Below are 19,965 nucleotides of genomic sequence, written 5' to 3'. Positions count from 1 at the left end.
TATGTAGCTGTGGATTTTACGTCTGCTTATGTAGCTGTGGATTTTACGTCTGCTTATGTAGCTGTGGATTTTACGTCTGCTTATGTAGCTGTGGATTTTACGTCTGCTTATGTAGCTGTGGATTTTACGTCTGCTTATGTAGCTGTGGATTTTACGTCTGCTTATTTTCTAAACATTTGTTATTTGTAGGAAACTATCTTGTTCAGTGCTCCAAGAAAAACAATATTATTTGAATTACAAACTCAGGATGTTATAGTTTCTGCTCCTGAAAAACTATATTCATCTACCTAAACTATTTGTATGTATTTTACTGTGTAATGTATGTACAATTGCCTTCCACAAGGGAATTTTATTTTGAAGTAAATGTGCGATGCTCTTACCGGAAGTTGCTTATTGCCAGCAATTGTTGTTAGCTTTACACAGCCGAATATGAACTAAACTACGCGCAAAGCATTTATTTCCGAATCCTTATATAGTTCGTTTCCAATGTGCAAAAGGACCGAGTCCAGCTATTCACATTGAGGTTTAGCAAGCGAACCAGACTCGGCGTGTTTGCCAAACGGACCGACACCAAGCGGACTTTGTTGTTCACGCTTCACACCAAACGTACCGAGTGCGGACCAAACCCTCTAAACAGACCCAGTGTGGACGCACCCTTAGATTCTGAGGTAAAAATTAACTAGTATTTGTATACAATAATTAAATATTCTCCCTGTCTTGTTAAATGCTGTCTACTCTCACCTCCCTCTTCATCTCTGCTTCAAAACACCGCGTTCAATGACAGCAGTCGAAGCCTCTCAGTTTGTATCCAATCACAGCAGTCTCTCAGTTGACACCACATCCTCGTCATTTCATTGGGGCGTGTCTCATCAAGAATACTGGTCGGGGAAAAAAAATGACGCGCCCGGGAGATTTACTCCCGGAATGGGGAGTTCCGCCCCCTTTCCAGCGCAGCTGGTGACACAAGATAAGGTCAGACAACCACACGGAGAAGACCTGGTTATCAAACTTGCATTGTATACTTTGCATGCTCCTGTACCTCTACATCCCTTCTTAAATGTTGTGGTAAACTATTTATAAAATATAATTTGGCAGGTTGAGGTCGATGCTTGTAATTTAAGACACATTCTTACATTAGCTATAGTATAGCAGAGTAGATCCTGTGTGAAGCAATCGTTTTTACAATGCTTGAAAAAATATTTTTAGTATGGGTAAAAAACAAAAAATAAAAAATAAAAAATAAAAAAGGGGGGGGGGCCTTATCGTTTTACCCCACATTGTACTAGTGAGATACAAAAAAAACAAAAAAAAAAACACTATTAGTTCAGGTGCAATTTGAGTGAATTAAATTGACGACCAACATATAATTTGATAAAATAACGGTATAATCTCGTCCAGTATATCCTTTTAATTACAGGTCAGATATTTTAACCAGAAAGAGGGCGAGCAAACTAAATTGCTCAATTTCAACAACAACGACAGGGTGTGTTGCACATCTTCATGTAGAAAAGCGGAACTAATGTTATATGGTCCCAACGTTTATTTACAGTATGTCCCAAACCAAGAAATATGAGATTGTTACAAACTAACTGGCAGCGAGTATTTTAACAGCGACGGTTTGGGACTGGGTTGGTTTTAACACACCCAACACAACCCATTCCCCGCCCAGCTCTCCATCACCAGAACACCGGCTGCCTGCCGGACTATTACATTGACATAAGAAGCAATCTGTTATACATTTCCTCCCTTCGTGTCGAGATCTCGCGAGTTTGCAGCATCGGTTTCCTCCGGGGTTGTGTCAAGGATAGGGTTGTGTGGCAGGCAGCAGCAAGCTCTGTTATTCGCAAAAATAGTGACGGGGCTGGAGGCAGTGGACCCGGGCAGAAGGTGAGATGATGCCGCTGGGAAAGGGGAGATCCTAAAATCATGAAAGACCGTGTTTTGTTTGACTGTACGCTTACAAAAAAAAAATGCTAAAGTAAATACTATTAAATGTTACATTTTAGTTCTTGGAGGGTCACATGGAAAAAGTGAATCAGAAAATATGCTAGAGCCATGATACAGGATGCATTGGACAGCTATTGTGGGGAGGGGAGAATGCAGGACAACATTTTAAGAAGCCAGGGAAATTCCATACATTTTAATTATGTTGGCAGACGCAAATTAGTGGTAAGGAGCCTGGTCACTTGAGAAGTAGCCACAGCCTATGGGGGATACGGAAAGTGCCGGGGTATTATGAAAGGGCTATATTGTATACAGTCAGCGAAAATACAGGTCCAAAAACATAAAATGAAAAGAAATTGGACCGTTTGGGATATAGCACTGCAACATGAAACTAATACATACACGAAAACTATCTATCTATCTATCTATCTATCTATCTATCTCGACTTGTTTTGCCTGGCGGAGTGAGAGCGGTGTGGAGTGGTGGTGTGTGCGTGAGCGCTGCTGGCAGGTTTGTCGGTCTTTTTCTTTTTCTCTTGTTTGTTTTTATATTGTTTTGCATTTCTTGGTTAAAGTGTACTGGTGAACAGTTTTATGTGCTGAGCTGACGCTCTGTCAGCGACAGCGGGCAGGATGGCCGGCTCAGGAGGGAGGCCGCCGCCAAACTTTTTGTTTGAAAGATTAACCCGCCGGCATGGGGTTAAAGTTTCCGCCGAGGGGTTTATCCCTTTGGAGGAATGTGTGCTCGCTATTGGGGAGGTAGTCGGTTGTGAAAACGTAAAATCGGCTTCTCGCATGAGCGGGTCGATCGTGGTTTTTTTAGGTACAGTGGAGCTAGTGTCTATGGTTGTAGAAAAGGGGATTGTTGTCAATAATACGTTTCTCCCCGTAATTCCTTTAGCTGTCCCCGCTAGGAAAATCACCCTTTCTAATGTTCCCCCGTTCCTGAAAAATGAAGTGATAGAGAGGGAGCTGGCTAGATATGGGCAGCTCATGTCTGGGCTGAAGAGAATCCCTTTAGGCTGTAAGTCACCACATTTGAAACATGTTATGTCATTCAGAAGGCAGTTGTTCATGATTCTTAAAAACATCGATGAAGATCTTAACATCACGCTTAAATTTAAGGTGGATGGCAGTGATTATGTCATTTATGCAACCTCGGACTCGATGAAGTGTTTCAGATGTGGGACTGAAGGTCACTTGGTGAAAAACTGTCCCGAGAAAGAGAGTAGGGAGCGGGATGGGAGTAAGGGAAACGAGACTGCTGATAAGCAGAAGCCAGGACCGGCCGGTGCTGGGCTTGCCGGCGGATCAGTACCTGTGGGCAGCTCGGAGGGCGAGCAGGCTAGTGACGGGGGGGCAGCTGAGCCCCAGGGGGCAGGCAGTGATGCTGTGTTGGGGGCGGAAGGACAAACCAAAGTACAAGATACAGCAAAAGACAGTGAGAGCACAGAAAGTCACGGAACGGAGGGAGAGAGTGAGCAAATGGACACAGAGACGGTTGCTAGTGTGTGGGGTGATGTTCAGATACAGGTAGAAGGGGTAAAGTTCGCCGAGGATAGTGAGGTTTTTAGATTGCCGGGAAAAAAAAGGGTGAGTAAAACAGAGGGCAGTGCTGTCACAAAAAAATGCAGCGTTTCTTCTGACGGCAGCAGTGTTGGTGTGGAGCCTGGGAGCTCTGCAGAGACGTGCGGCGCGCAGGCTGTCAGCACAGTGACAGACAATCCCGCTGTAGACAGTGAGGATGAAGGCAGTCTCACTGACTCCTCTCAAGCATCGCAATCGCTGGGTGCGTATAAACCCCGGGGAGGGTACAGTGTTCAAAGCATCAAAGATTTCCTGGAGCAGACGAAAGGGCGAAGGGGAATTGATGTTGAGGATTTTTTTCCCGATATTGATTTGTTTCTGAGCTCAGTACGAGGTTTAAAACAAAGCGTTTCTGCTCAAGAAACGTTTAGTACTCAGGAGCTAGTGCGCCTCAAATACATATCGAGCAAACTCCGTGGCAATGTTAAACACAGTCAGTCCTGATGGCCAGTACACTCCTAATACTCTTTCTTTTTACTGTCTGCTTGTTTTTCTTTTCTGAATATCAATGTGTTTCCTTTTCAAACTCTGCAATGGCTAGCTTTAATATCGGGTGCCTTAATATTAATGGCTGTAGAAATGCTTGTAAAAGAGCCACATTGTTTGAATTTATCTTGCAGAAAAATCTGCATGTTACGTTTTTGCAGGAGACTCACATAGATGGGGGAAATCAGGTTGATTGGGAAAAGGATTGGAAAGGGGAGGTTTTTTTCAGTAATGGAACTAATGTGAGTGCTGGGGTTAGCATTTTGTTTTCTGAGGGGTTTAAACCGAGCTCTGTAGTTGCCTGTGAAGTCGTACAAGGACGGTTACTCAGAGTCCAAGCGGTTGTTGAAGGCAGAGTCTTTGTTTTTGTTAATGTGTATGCACCTACTGATGGTAGGGAGAGAGTAAGCTTCCTCCAGAGGCTTGAAGGTATGTTGGTCGGATGTAAAACCGATGAGGTGTTAGTTTTAGGTGGGGATTTTAATTGCACAACTGATAGTAGATTAGATCGGAATCACATTGAGCCACATCCTCAGTCTGCCAGGGAGCTGGTTAGAATTGAAAACTATATGGAACTAGTTGATGTGTGGAGAAACATTAATGCAAAGGATAGACAATATACATGGGTCAAAACACATGGCACTGATGTTTCTATGGCTAGATTGGACCGGTTTTATACTGTTAAACATAATTTAAACATTTTTAAATCTTGTTTTATCAGCCCCACAAGCCTGTCAGATCACAGTTTAGTTTCTGCCAGTGTGTTGCTCCCCTCTCTGAGAATACAAAGTGCATACTGGTATTTTAATACTGCTTTGATTAATGACGAGCATTTTAGGAAAGTTTTTAGTTTTTTTTGGGAGAGATGGAGATGTAAAAAAAGAGACTTCTCCTCATTGCGGCAATGGTGGGATCTAGGGAAGGTGCAGACCCGATCTTTTTGTCAGCAGTATACTAGAAACGTCACAAAGAGCTTAAATAAAACCATGAGAGAGCTGGAGGAGGACATCCTACAGCTCCAGAGAGCTCTGGAGTCCAGCCCAAACGAAAGGCTGATTGAGGGCCTAAAATGTAAAAAAAGGGGGTTAGCGGATCTGCTGGACGTAAAGGTGCAGGGGGCTCTGGTGAGATCGCGTTTCCAGAGCTTAGTGGAGATGGATGCACCCACTCACTATTTCTTTGGGCTGGAGAAAAAGAGTGCACAGAGAAAAGTGATTCTTTGCCTGAGGACAGCGGCTGGGCAGGAGCTCAGGGAGCACGCAGAGATCCGGAAGCTGGCTGTGGGTTTTTATAAGGACCTGTTTACAGCAGAGGCGGTGGAGGAAACTGGGGAATCACAGCGTTTCTTGCAGGACCTTCCTCAGCTGCCTGAGGAGGAAGCCAAGGGGCTGGAAAGTCCTCTGACACTGACTGAACTTTCTGATGCCCTGCAGGGGCTGAACAATGGGAAGACACCTGGACTTGATGGTCTCCCAGTGGAGTTTTATAAAAAGTTCTGGTCTCTGCTGGGAGAGGACTTGTTGGATGTTTTCAGGGAGAGTGTGCAGGATAAAGTTCTGCCTCAGAGTTGCAGAAGAGCGGTCATCACTCTTCTCCCTAAAAAGGGAGATTTGTGTAATATTAAAAACTGGAGACCTGTGTCGTTGCTCTGTGCCGATTATAAAATCCTTTCCAGAGCCCTCGCAAACCGTCTCAGGACTGTGATAGGGCGGGTGGTGCAAGGAGACCAAACATACTGCGTTCCAGACAGATCCATTTTCGATAATATCTTTTTAGTTCGAGATATACTGGCAGCCTCCAAGCTTTTTGGTTTCAATGCAGGTGTAGTGTCGTTGGATCAGGAAAAGGCTTTTGACCGGGTAGATCACCTCTACCTGTGGAGGGCATTTAAAGCTTTTGGGTTTGGGACCGGTTTCTTAGAGAAGGTTCAGCTGCTCTATGGTGACGTTTCTGGTCTATTGAAAATCAATGGTGGCTTAAGCGCCCCTTTCCCCGTTCAGAGAGGTATTAGACAGGGGTGTTCCATGTCTGGTATGCTCTACGCTTTAGCAATAGAGCCTTTTATAAATGAGCTGAGGAGGGTATTGACTGGACTGTCCATTCCTCAGTGTCCCGGTAAACCAGTGAAGGTAACAGCTTATGCAGATGACATTGCTATATTTGTTAACAACCAAACTGATGTTGACAGTGTAGGCACCTGTCAAAGACTGTTTGAGAAGCTGTCATCTGCTAAAGTAAACTGGGATAAGAGTAGTGCAGTGCTTCTGGGTGACTGGAAGGGTTGTCGTCCTCCATTTTTACCTGCTGGATTGCAGTGGAGCAGGGGTGGGCTCCTTTATCTGGGTGTCCATCTTGGGGATGACAGCACAGTGCAGAGAAATTGGGAGGGGATGGTGGAGAAGGTGAAAGGCAGGTTACAGCGGTGGAAATGGCTGCTTCCGCAGATCTCCTATAGAGGTAGGGTACTTATTATTAATAACTTGGTGGCCTCTAGCTTGTGGCACAGGTTCATCTGCTTGGAGCCCCCACAGTCATTAGTGAAACAGGTTCAGGCTGTGATGTTGGAGTTTTTCTGGGATGGGGTGCATTGGATCAGACAGAGTGTGCTGTACCTGCCTCTGGCTGAGGGGGGGCAGGGACTCATAGACCTTTCTAGCAGGACAGAGGCTTTTAGGTTACAGGCCCTGCAGAGGCTGCTGTATTGCACGGAGGACCTCCCGTGGAGGCAGTTTGCCTGTGCCTTCCTGCAGCAGGTGGGGAGGCTGGGTCTGGATAGGAGTCTTTTTTTGTTAGAAATGGGTAAACTGGAGATGGACCGACTGCCAGATTATTATAGGAGCCTGTTGAGGGCATGGCAGTGGGTGCGTGTTGAGCAGAGGGGCACTGGAAACATTAGCCTTGATTGGCTCCTAGAAGAGCCGTTAATATATAATACCTTCTTGAAGTGTGATATTGTTCAGTCTGCTACTTTTATATATAGGTTAGTGAAGGCAGGTGTTGTAAAGCTTAAAGCCCTTTTAGATTTCAACACCTACAGCTGGGTGACTCCTCAGTGGTTAGCATCTGCCCTGGGGATGCGGTCTGTCCGCACTGCTGAGCTTTTCCTTGCCCAGGTGCGTGCCGCTCTCCCCGGTGAGGGGCTGGAGCTCTTAAACCAGCTGTTTAGGGAACAGAGAGTTCCGCACACGGACTCCCCCTTTCCATCACTGTTAGTGTCCCCAGCGATCAGTCAGGCTTCTGATGAGCAGGGTTATTTACTGACTGTAGAGGCTCTGAGAGATCTCCCTCTGTGTACAGTAGAGGGGAAACAGCTGTATAGGGTGTGTGTAAAGGGCCGTTACCAGCAGCAGCTCAGGGCAATACCAGACACACACTGGAGAGAGAAGCTGGGGGTGGCGGAACAGATAGTGCCAGCTTGGAGAACCCTGTATAAGCCACCACTGCCAAAAAGATCGGGGGATCTGCAGTGGAGGATCTTACATGCCATCATTGCCGTTAACTCCTTTGTGAGCATCATAAACCCTGAGGTGAAAGATTCCTGTCCATTTTGTTCACAAAGGGAAACTGTTTACCATTGTTTTGTGTTTTGCACCAGATTAAAACCTCTGTTTGCTGCTCTGAAGGAATTGCTTGCTGGATTGGGTTTTGTGTTCTCTGAGGTGTCTTTTATTTTTGGTGTTAAGTATTATAAAAAGAGAAAGTACTCAATCCAGCTGGTGAATTTTTTTATTGGACAGGCCAAATTAGCAATTCTAAAGAGCAGAAAAAACAAAATGAATGACAGTTTAAATACTGATCCTTTTGTCATTTTTAGAATGCTTGTATTAACACGGGTTAGACTGGATTTTAATTTTTATAAAGCAATGCATAATATAGCAATGTTTGAGGAAGTCTGGTGTGTAGACAGTGTGTTGTGTGCTGTTAAGGATGGTGATCTGGAGGAGTATCTGTGATGTGAATTTTTACGTGTTCATAATATTTTATGTATTGTTTTGTTCACCTTGGGTGGATCTGAATTGATTTTGTGATGATATCTGTTTTATAAATATTGATTTTGTGTATTTTATTTAATTGTTAAATAAAGTTTTTTCAAAAAGTAAAAAAAAAGTATCTATCTATCTATCTATCTATCTATCTATCTATCTATCTATCTAGTATCTATCTATCTATATATATATATGTATATTTGATGAATCAAGGCAAATTGGTAAACTGCAGATTACAAACTGGTTTAAGGAAGGAAGTGACTGAAATGAAAGTAGGGAGAGAAAAGGCTACGTGTTGCAATATGTATTCGTGTATTTCCAACGAATGAACCTTCACTTTTAATGCACTGGCTTTAGTAATGTTAAATGCAATCGCTTTTTATTCACCGGCGTATATACCCCATCCTTTTTTTTTTTTTTTTTTTTTTGAAAATTATACAAACGGACATAATTGTGTAAGGTTTACGTCAGGGGGGTTTTTATGTTCTAAAACTCATGCGTACTGTATATGAAAAAAGCTTAACAACTGTGATGGAAACAAGCGAAATTCGGTTAATTTAGCGAGCAAAAAAAAAAAAAGTTCGATAAGGATAGATAGAAATGTAACCTGTACGATAAATGATGCGTTGAAATGCAATGGAAACGCTTTCTGAGCGAATTTCATAAGCGAGCGCAGCAGGGGTTTCCCAATCCTGGTCCTGGGGATCCCCTGTGTCTGCTGGCTTTCATTCCAACTGAGCTCTCAATTACTGTACTTAATTGAACTCTTAGTTGAACTATTAGCTTAATTAGAACTTTTTAATTATTTTCAGCTTTTGAACAGTTGGTGATTTCAAGATAACTATATCATTTATAAGTAACTTGAACTCGGCAACCTTTTAGGAGCTGAGAACAATTTAAAAATGTAAGCACATTATTAGTTCAATTAAGGGTTTGGGCAATGCAGCACATCTCTGGATGGGGCACTTAATTAAAACCTAATGACACATACATGATACATATGTCAGTCAAATATACAGCTATGACAAAAATGTTGCATTACCTAGAATTTTACAATTGAGACATACCTAAAAAGAAAAAAAAAAGAAACTGCAGTAACATAATTTAGATATTTAACACTTTTTCATTAAAGAAACTACAAAATGATAATCGCAAAAGTCTACCGGAAGCCTTCATTTCCTTTTTTAATTTGATTTCATTTTTTGGTGCATATTTATTTATTTATTTATTTATTTATTTATTTATTTATTTATTAGCTATTTTCGAGTTTTATGTAAGTTGTTTTTTGGTTTTTTTTCGGGGCTTTCGCTTTTTAATACTGTATGAAATTATTGTTTTTTTGTTACTTTCCAAAATGCTTGGGCGCATGGGCCTAGATCCAGGGGGGATGGGGGGTATATATATCCCCCACTTTTTGGTCAGGGGGATGACATATGCAATCATACCCCCCAGTTTTCAAACTTAATTTTACTGTAATTATAAATTTCATCTTTTTGTGTCTCATCTTGTACCAGTAAAAAAGAGTGATCCGCTCATTTTTTCGAGGGAACAAACTACGTTGTACTAAAGAAAGAAAAAAAGTTACACACGAACTGTACTCACAAAGGTCCGCACACTGTCTAGCAAGCACAATTCTGCATTGCACTGCATGATCTAATAATATCGTGCTCCTGCGACAACATTGTACATGAAAAGAGTTTGAGAAACGTGCTTGAACAGCTTGCAGCTTGAACTGTTGACGAAGCAAGCAGGCGTTCGTCATGTCTCATCTGAAGAAAAAGTGGGCCGTTATAATACGTCAGTATGCATACCGGTAAGGAAAAAACTGACAGTATGGCATATCGGCAAAATAAAAGAAAAAAATGTAGGGGGAAAAAAATGATATAAATGTTTGACTTTAATGTCTCTGCTTAGCGCGCGTATGTTTCACCGGCTCAGGTTATGCCCTTGTTCTCCGGAAGCATTTCCCTGTAGGTCACTGTACCCGCATATTCTATGAAGAACTTGTTGGAAATCGAACCAGTTAATTCATACTGATACATTTCGTGTTGAATTCCGTCTGTTTTATTTTTGTATACTAGTTTCAAAATTTTAAAAAAATGGGAATATTTAGTGTACATACATTTAGTTAGCCTGCTGTTTGAGTGTGTAAAGCAGTCTTTCTTTACTGTACCTGAAAGTTAAGTTCCTTACAGTTTGACACACAGACAACTTTTTTAACACTTGCTTTCTACCTGCTAATCGTCTGTTGACGTCAAAATGAAAAGAGCCACCTAGGCCAGCCAAAGCAATCTAAGACTGAGCAATCACAGAGTGACGATTCCGACAGTTTGGACAACACAAAGACATCAAACCTACAAAAAGAAGTCGGCACCAGGCATGAACTAAATCAGCAAACTTTTCATCAGCCAGGATCTTCAATCTGGACAAAAGCAAATAAACTCCCCCGCAAATATTTATTCTGTTGATTGTTGGGTAGCATAATATATTCCCGTTTGGAAGCACCCCAAAACTTCAACAGCATTCATTTAAAAAAAAAAAAGATTTTAAAATATTTAATTTATGTAGACCTTTTATGATGCGTAATCGAAAAACAGTTGGCAGTAAAACCATTTTATTATTTCATTGTATGACATTAAAACACTAACAAGTCTTGTCATGTCTGGACTGAGACATGACAAATTAAATTCATAAGCTTATGTGTTTTCTGTGCTTTAACTTTCTACTTTAACTTGCAATTATTTATTTCTTTGTTTGTTTGTTTGTTTGTTTATTTTTTAAACCGAGGCTCACTGATAAACTATAATGATTTTTTGTATATTTGCTTGTCAGATGTTTGGTGTCTTTGGACTTTCTTCAGTTTATCTATTTATGTTTAAGCATTTTCACATAACATGGTTTATGATAAAGGAGCAAAGAAAATTTGATCATTAAAAGCATTAGTACATTTAACTGTGTAATATACTTAATACTGCATTGTTTTCAATGCATTGGTATGTGGATGGAATTTTTTTCATTAAAATCAACATATGATGTTCTTTTACATTTTGGTCCTTGAAAATGTATTGCAAATAATTTTTTATGGGAAAGTGGTGAAGTTAACATGAATTGAGTAACCATTTCCTGTTTTTTTGTCCCGGTGTTTATTGGCTATATACCGATTTATATATATATATTTTATCTGGGGTGTTATCGGTTTTTATCGGTTAAAACCGAAAATCAGAAGCCCTACTCATAATGCTGTGCTAGCATTACTGACGCACCATCCGATTTAACCACGCACATTTCTCTACTAGATCATTATTTTGTTAACTTTCCAAACAACTGAATATGGCTGTACTCCCATTTTCTCCATTACAGCATCCAGATATTTTTGTTAGATTCAAAAACTCAGAGCTGCAACATTTACAAAACGATGGTAATTAACAAGTTGACTCGTGTCACCTTGGTCAGTACTTTCATCACACATTCTATCGCTGATTTCAGGGTTTAGCTGATAAGGCTGTCGCCAAATTTCTCATTGTTTCTGGCAACAGTTTATGCACTACAGTGCAGTCTTTGGAAGGCAGAGGAATCGGGCTACATTTTGTGGCGATTTTTTTAAAGATGCTACCTGTTGTAAATTGTAACAGCTTTTGCCAAACTGTAGTGCAGGAAGACAGAGCTTATTCTGTGTGTTGTTTTGGTCCAAGTTCACAAAGACATGCACTTGACTCTCTGTTTCCTTTCACATCTCTTACAAACATCTCCTTTCTGCTGTAGACATGTTTAATATTTTTTACACCATTTCACCTGTGTGGTCCAGTGGTTAAAGAAAAGGGCTTGTAACCAGGAGGTCCCCAGTTCAAATCCCACCTCAGCCACTGACTCATTGTGTGACCCTGAGCAAGTCACTTAACCTCCTTGTGCTCCGTCTTTCAGGTGAGGCGTAATTGTAAGTGACTCTGCAGCTGATGCATAGTTCACACACCCTAGTCTCTGTAAGTCGCCTTGAATAAATGCGTCTGCTAAAAAAATAATAATACATGATCTGTGGCCACTTCAGATTTTAATTGTTTCATTACCTGACCACACCTTATGCATTACATGCTACCAACCATCCCTGGACCGTTGAATAAAAAATATAAATTTTCTTTTAGGATTCAGTGCAGCTATCTACGGAGGGTGTCTGATACTGGACTGCCATTCTGTCTGCTTTTATTATTATTATTATTATTATTATTATTATTATTATTATTATTATTATTATTATTATTATAACAATTACTTAAATTCAGGGTTGGCTGATTTAAATGATGTCGATTTTAAATCGCTTGATTTTTAAAACAAAATCATTGATTTAAATCATTTTTTTCTTTTTCTACCTATTTTATATAGTTTTCTCAAGGAAAAGACCATGAAACGTATTTTTTAAAAACCTTTTATTAACAGACAAACAACATCTTAAACTCTTACTGTCTATGAACTAAAATGTGCACCAAAGTTTATATTCAGGCCTAATTTAATTTAATTGAAATTATTAGGCACTTGTAGTTCTCTTATCAAGTAATTAAAGTGAATACACATTGTCCAGTTGTGTATGTTACCCCTGTCTGCTAAGGATCTTTCTGGAACCGCTTTGCTTATAAATAGAATCTTTGTTTAGTTGTTTTAGAAATTATTTTGTAAACAAACCTAATGCCTCAGGCCAATATGACCCAATATATTTATTCATGTAGCTTTGCATACATTAAGAAAATGCTTTCAATTGGTCTTTTATCATTATATTTGTATTGCTATTATTATGTCTGAAATTGGTTGTACCTGTCTGAAGAGATGTTTGTAAAAAGGGCATAAAATCTGTACTAGGCTTAGGTTAGTAGAGACTCGTTTTCTCTGCAAGTAACAGCCTCTTTCTGATAATGTACCATAATCGTTATACTTAATATTCTGCACTATCCTCCAACTTATTTTTTTGTGTTATAAAATTGACATAACTTTATGATCTAATTAAATGCTGTATGCCTCAGAGTTTATTACTTTATAATATTTCGCATTTAAACATACATGCCACATTACATAATAATGGAGATTAAATTAATTACATAGCTTGTTTCATATACAGCAAACTAACTGCAGCCCGGGCCAGCAATTAGCGTTCTTAAAACGCAAGGAGATGTTCAATATTTCAGACTATCGGAAGACGCTTTTCCCATTATCAGTGATTGATACTGTCAGCCCCACCACACCAGCCTCCACTGAGAGATTTAATTGACTAAAGTATAGTTTAACAAACAATATTTGTTACACTTCATAATTTAGTGAATAATCTTGTTTCATATACTGGCTGGCAATACTTATGTGTCTGCAACTGTACGTGTGTGTGTGTGTGTGTGTGTGTGTGTGTGTGTGTGTGTGTGTTTGTGTATATATATATATCTATATATCATTGAAAACTTGACACTGAAAGACTGATAAAGGATGTGTCATTCTGAGTGTAAAAGACAAGGCTGTGCTGATGCAGTACCTAGTTAAGTATGAAAGGGGATTTTCACTCTTACACACATTAAAATGTAGTTCACATGGCAATGCGTGATGAGGTGCACCCGTGGAAATCAAAATACACAGTGAGGCAATGATATAATGGCGGTTCTGGAAAGATTGCATAAATCAGTCAGTGTGCCTCAAGACACTCTCACGATGACCAGTCACATTTGAAAAGATTGAATACACCATTTGAATTTAAGTTTGATGATGATGAGTTATCAGGTTACAAAACAGTACTGTCTCAGTTTTGAATGAATTGCTATCAGTGCCAAAAAGGTGTTCTTTTAAGCAAAGTTCCTGTTCCTTTAGGCGGAGCATTTACAATGGGTTAAGCGAAGTGTTCTCTTAGGAGGTGTTCCTATATGCGGAGACTACTGTATAACCAGAATGCTCAGCGAGGTTGGTTATTCGCTAGAGTTTATACGCTAGTCTAGCAAGCGAATAGAAAAAAATGGATGGAGATGCATTAACCATTTACGTACAGCTGTTTGTTTGCTAGAACCCAGTTTGATGGAAACCTTTTTTTGTATGATAAGATTCACATATATTTTTGTGCGAAATTTTGCAAGTTCGCTAGAAATTTGTTCGTCTTGTTGATGGAAACATAGTAGCAGCAAAATCAATCTGACTACAAACATGTATCCTCCTCCTTCTTCTTCTTCTTCTTCTTCTTCTTCTTCTTCGTTTATTGGCTGACCTCTTTATCCAAGGCAATTTACAGGTTCTTGAATTCTATAGCTGGATAAGATTACCATACTGTATAGTAATATAATGTTGGAGTATCGCACAAATGCACTGGCATATTATAAGAGCATTTGTAAAGTTTTACTTTATTGGTAGTTTTTAGCATTTAAGTTTACCACTTTTTCTTAAATTAAATATTGGTCAGTAATCTGTGCCAAAATCTAATTTTGGAAAGTTATTGTACAGGATCCTATGGGATCCAAGTTCATATTTAGAAATAACAATGTCACTTTGTACTTTGCATATAATCCAAAAAAACTGAAGGAACATGTTATCAAACCAAGCAGGACATTGCTCACGTAATCACTTGCAAACAGACTTTGGACACTCTTCCCCAGTGCTAAGTGGCAATAGCTTTCATTTTGTTTTACTTGGGGCGAGCGAACTGATGTCATTCAATTGTTTAATAGTTATTTCCAGTAGTATCTGATGTACGTAACTAAAAGTTATTTGTTTCTCTTTACACATTAATAAAAGTGTCACGTATTATGAGGGTATGGGTAGTACATCTGTTTTGATTCAGATAATTTTATCCTTGCATCTTGAAAGTGAAGGACTTGTTAACACCAGTCCACACCTTTCTCGTGGTCTAGATATTCCAGCTTGTATTTTTGGTTGGCCTGAAGAGGGTTACATTAATTTGACTTGAGAACACATAAAATCAAAAGCAACTTTTAACTGCTGGAGTTGGTGTACCAGTTAACAGTCAATGCAAGCATGTAGCCAGCCAGGACAAGTCTGGAAGCTGGAGCTGACAAACAGCTCTCTTCAGACAACATTGCTTTGGGCAACAAGTTTAGTCTCAATTGCTAGCCTTGTTAAACTGGTGCCTTCTGGTATCACTTACCTTGCCATTATTTGCACATGTGTAATGTGTTTGGTCAGTTTTCATATTATCACGTTGTTTTCTTTTTTATTATTCAGACATTATGCAGCTGTAGTAGCCAGCATTCATCATCTACTCATGCAATCATTTCTCATAATTCTCATGATGCTAATAGGCTTCTTTTTAGTTGGTCAATCAACTGAGGATTATGAAAAGGGTTTTTGTATGATCTTTCCATGCTTCTATATATCTTCATTGTTTAGTGTTTAATATTATGGATGAAGTTTGTACACTTTCCTGACTGGAGCTATCAACACTGTCCTGACCCAAGCTGAACCACCCCAATATTGTATCTGACAGATACAATTTCAGTCCTCGCAACTGAATTTCTCTTATTTAGTTACATGGCAATATCTGGAATAGCTTGAACTATTGTGACAGTTCAGCTGAATTTAGGAGAGCCACGATCAGAAGAAAACATTAAGGGTCAAGTTAAGCTCTGAGTTTAATGTAGTTTAATGAAAGGATTTAAAAATATAATACTGTTTGCTCATACAGATACACAATTTATACCAGAAATTTTATACCAGAAATTATAACGTACAATGATATAATATTTTATTTATCAAGACTGGTTAACGAAGAGACTTGTTTGGGCTGCCCCTGCTTACATAAATACTAACTGTGTTAACACAATGAATAGGATTTTAATCTTGGTAAAGAGGCAGTTTGGATTTGTTTCAAATATGTACAAAAAAATTCTTATAATTTTTCATGCACAAGAGCAAGTTCCAAGCGATTGAATAACTCTGAGAAGCACTCAGTATGGGAGACTCTGCTGTGTTTAAAGTGACACTTCTGTACTGCCAACAGCACAGAGGCAGAGAGTGTTCAGTGCTGAGGTGGAGTTCAGGTTGACTCACAGTTGGATGCAAGTTTAGTTGTTTGACTTTAAATCTCATCCATTCGTTCAGCCAGCAGTAAGTGGTTTACAGGCCACACATTTATTTTGGAGAGCAGCACCCTCCCACCTGGTGGAAATAGTGTCTCAGTTGTAGAAATATTTAGTTTCTTTAACATTTATGCACTGAAGAAAGATTGTGATAAATAATCGTGGGTGCTCCAAAAATACAAAACAGCTTTTTAAACTATTTTTATATATCGCACTTCACTCCACTAACTTTTTTTTTTTTTTAAAATTGAATTGAACTGAAATAAAACACTTGACTTTTCTATTACAGGGTTCTCACACCGCACAATGATAGCTCCTCTGGGAGACACCATCAGAATGGAGCCTAGGTAAGAATGGGAAACTCTTCGTTACAGGTGGACAAAATGGGCAAGTCAAGACTTTTCCGCATCTTTTTAGTATTGGGCCCCCTCTTTATGATCCTGCTGATTATAATCTACTGGGATGATGTCGGAGCCACTCACTTTTACCTCCACACAACCATATCTGGACCTCAGTCTTCACGCCTCCCCTCTGACACACAATCTGATGCCAAACAAAAACCTGCCAGCTCCAAAGAGAATTTCATATCAGACGTTGATGAGTTTCTCAGCCAGGTCCTGGAGTCCAGCAACAAACCGAACAAACTTTCAAAGGAAGGTAGCGACCAAAAAACTTCCCAGGAAACGTCCGGGCAGAATGGGAAGCAGCAGGAAGAGAGGGTGCGGGGTTATGATTGGAAGGCCCGCTCTTCCACTGTGAGCTTGGACAGAACACAGTCGCAAGACAGAAGGAAGCAATTGCTTCATGACTTCTGCACCAACTACACCCTGGATTTCCCAGGAAGGAACAGGAGTTTTGACGACATTCCAAACAAGGAGCTTGATCATCTGATTGTGGACGACCGGCACGGGATCATCTACTGTTATGTGCCTAAGGTTGCATGCACCAACTGGAAACGCATCATGATTGTGTTGAGCGAGAGCCTTTTAAACCAGGGCATCCCTTTCCTGGACCCCCTCGAAATCCCACGGGAGCACGTCCACAACAGCAGCGTGCACTTCACCTTCAACAAGTTCTGGAAGCGCTATGGCAAGTTCGCCAGGCACCTGATGAAAATCAAGCTAAAGAAGTACACCAAGTTTCTTTTTGTCCGGGACCCTTTTGTTCGGCTTATCTCAGCCTACCGGAGCAAGTTTGAAATCGAGAATGAAGAGTTCTACCGAAGCTTTGCGGTTACCATGCTAAAGAGGTATAGCAACCACACGGACCCCCCCAAGTCTGTCGTCGAGGCTTTTGCGGCAGGAATCAAGCCATCCTTTTCCAACTTTATTCAATATTTGTTAGACCCTCGGACTGAAGAGCACATGCCTTTTAATGAGCACTGGAGGCAAGTGCATCGACTGTGTCACCCCTGCCAGATAAATTACGACTTCGTAGGAAAGTTAGAAACTTTGGACGAGGATGCAGAATACTTACTCAGCCTTCTCAACGTGGACAATGTTGTTCAGTTCCCTCCTAGCTATCACAACAGGACAGTCAGCAGCTGGGAGGAAGACTGGTTTGCCAACATCCCCGTGGAGTGGAGGAGAGAGCTGTACAAGCTTTATGAGGCAGACTTTTCCCTGTTTGGATACTCCAAACCCAAAACACTTTTACAAGTCTAAAGGGCTTTATGCAGGGGTGGTTTTAAGAAGGGCATTTTTTGGAACCTAATAAGTTAGCTTTCTTTATTTAAACCCCTAAATGGTGTCTGATGGTTTTATGTCAACTCACTCCAAGGGATAGGGGCAAGGTATTCTTTAACAGGGTTTAGAGTTTGGGCTTAAAGTCCAGTTCTTTATCACACTTGTCCAAAGTAAAATAATATTTTTTATTTATGTTTTTACATTAAATAAAAAATAGCTATTTAGGGTTGTCACAATATAGCTGTTTTTTTTTTCAAAACATTAAGATATTTAAACAAAAAACAATCTATAACAGTTTAACAAGTGTATTGTTTTTCATAAAAATAGACAAAGGTGTCTATTTTGTCTTTATATAAATAATGTGTTAAAGCTTTGTCAATAGGGTGCAGTATTTCATTAAGTCTTAAAGCCTCAAGATATAACATTAGCTCATAACTGTAAACGTGGCAGAGCAATATTCTGATTTATAACCCTGTCCCTACAGATAATATAATCCTAAAAATAAACCTAAAAATGCCTTTTCTCAGTTGCTATGTATCATATTAAGAGTAACAAGATCAGACATTGTTTGAACAACTGTAGATTAGATACTCAAATTTGACAACCTAAGTTTGCTGGAGATTTAAGGGATTACCTGTTGTGTGGGGATATCTGAAAACACCAAGACTATTTTTAAGCAGTATGTAATCAGATCTTACCTAGTAGGAATGTATGTTGATACTACGAGGAACCAGATTCCAGCTTCTTTTAAAAAATTGAATTGTTCTTCAAGGGATTTGCCATAAAAGAGATTTTTTATTGCACTAGAGAATAGGAGCACAAGGGCATGCATGCTCTGCTGTACAATGTACAGCAATACGTAATGACACTGACTTGTAGTCTGTAGTCTGACATACATTTTACTTATATTTTAACATAGGAAACACCATATGTGTATGTTTATAGCAGTTGCCAACATTATTTTAATTCATTGTTTCTGATTATTGTTTTATAATTGTATGTCATTTTCAGTTGGTTTGACAGACCCCGGGTAGCACTAGCTTTGGACTCTCTTACTTAATGGAAGTTTTGCTTGTCCAGTAGTGAGAGTCGAGATTTGTGAAACCTAATTATACTTTTGCTTTTGAATTGTATTTTGTAAGTGCTGTTATAACCTTTATTTATCAAGGCTTTGGGAGTTTCAGCTGGCTCAAGCACTGGGCTGCACTCATTGGAGTACTATTACTACTGAAGTCAATCACATATCTAGAGAACACTGCGTCTATTCAATAGAAACAGCAGCAGATCTAAGCCGCGCCACTCTTTGGAGAAATAAAACGGGTCCCTCTGTGCAACAAGTGAGACATATTAAAACAAGCCCCCCAGTTTAGTTCCTATTTTTGACTCCTATCTGTTGAAAATCACGCTGTTCTGATGCTTCAACACTCTTTGCTGTTCAGGTTTGATATAAGTAACAGATACTCGCCCCAAATAGAATAGCACATCATAACGGCTTCTTGGCAAGCTTGATAGTTAAATACATTATATTATTAAACGTGTTATTTGAATAATATGGTAATAATGATATGATGCTGAAATACTGTTGATTATTCCTGCAGCTGTGATAGCTGAAAGGTTTTCGTTTTGCTGATATCTACCCCCCCCCCAGTTTATATTTAAAAGATGAGACACTTCTTTAGCTGTTCACTGTTAAACACTCATGCACTAAATTCTGTTAAAAAATATTTATATAGCAAGAGCTATTTTTTATAAGTTAAGAATTTCTTATTTAAGAATACAGAGGTTTCTTAAGCAAGAACACACACACACATATATATTTATAATCCAGGGCTGGCAATGGAATGTGGAACAAGCAATGTGAGTGGTCTAGCAAGGTTCCAGCTGTTGGATAGATACGGACAGTTGGAGCCTTGTCACATATTCAAAATCACTGCGTTGCTTCACAGAATCTAAAGTAGCGGTAGTCATCTTGTGTACAGTTACAGATGTACAGTAACTGTAAAACTGAGTGACCAGTTATCAGCAAAGAAAATCCCAAAAGTAGTAAGACATGCTGATTTGGATGAAGAACAGTTAAATGAACAGGAAGATAGCAAAGCAGAAAAAATACAACCCCCCCCCCCCCCAAAAAAAATAACATGCTGTCTTTATACTCACTCACCGTTTGTCACTTCAAATAATGTATTTTTAGCGGTTTGTAAAAGCACAAAAAGACACTTCTTCACATTA

At 39.6% G+C, this 19,965-nt stretch overlaps 1 protein-coding gene across 2 annotated transcripts; it reads left to right on the top strand.

Annotated features, from left to right (window-relative positions):
- Positions 1-1,674: 1,674 nt before the first annotated feature.
- On the top strand, positions 1,675-19,092 carry chst12a (carbohydrate (chondroitin 4) sulfotransferase 12a). Of its 2 annotated transcripts, none has more exons than XM_034051623.3 (2): positions 1,675-1,887; positions 16,341-19,092. In XM_034051623.3, exon 2 carries the CDS (start codon positions 16,405-16,407, stop codon positions 17,713-17,715), a length of 1,311 nt encoding a protein of 436 aa, XP_033907514.3. In that variant the 5' UTR covers positions 1,675-1,887; positions 16,341-16,404; the 3' UTR covers positions 17,716-19,092. The 2 variants fall into 2 exon arrangements, with proteins under 2 accessions (XP_033907514.3, XP_058851947.1); XM_058995964.1 differs by lacking the exon at positions 1,675-1,887 and adding an exon at positions 2,393-2,455.
- The last annotated feature ends 873 nt before the right edge of the window (positions 19,093-19,965 follow it).

The sequence above is a fragment of the Acipenser ruthenus genome, chromosome 22 (genome assembly GCF_902713425.1).
Source record: "Acipenser ruthenus chromosome 22, fAciRut3.2 maternal haplotype, whole genome shotgun sequence".
In the NCBI taxonomy this organism is placed as follows: Eukaryota; Metazoa; Chordata; class Actinopteri; order Acipenseriformes; family Acipenseridae; genus Acipenser; species Acipenser ruthenus.
The sequence above is the reverse complement of the archived record's forward strand: the minus strand, read 5'-3'. Positions and strand labels throughout refer to the sequence as shown.

Bases quoted from the DNA above. Each gene is read 5' to 3' on its own strand.
- chst12a (XM_034051623.3), top strand. From the start codon at position 16,405: ATGGGAAACTCTTCGTTACAGGTGGACAAAATGGGCAAGTCAAGACTT.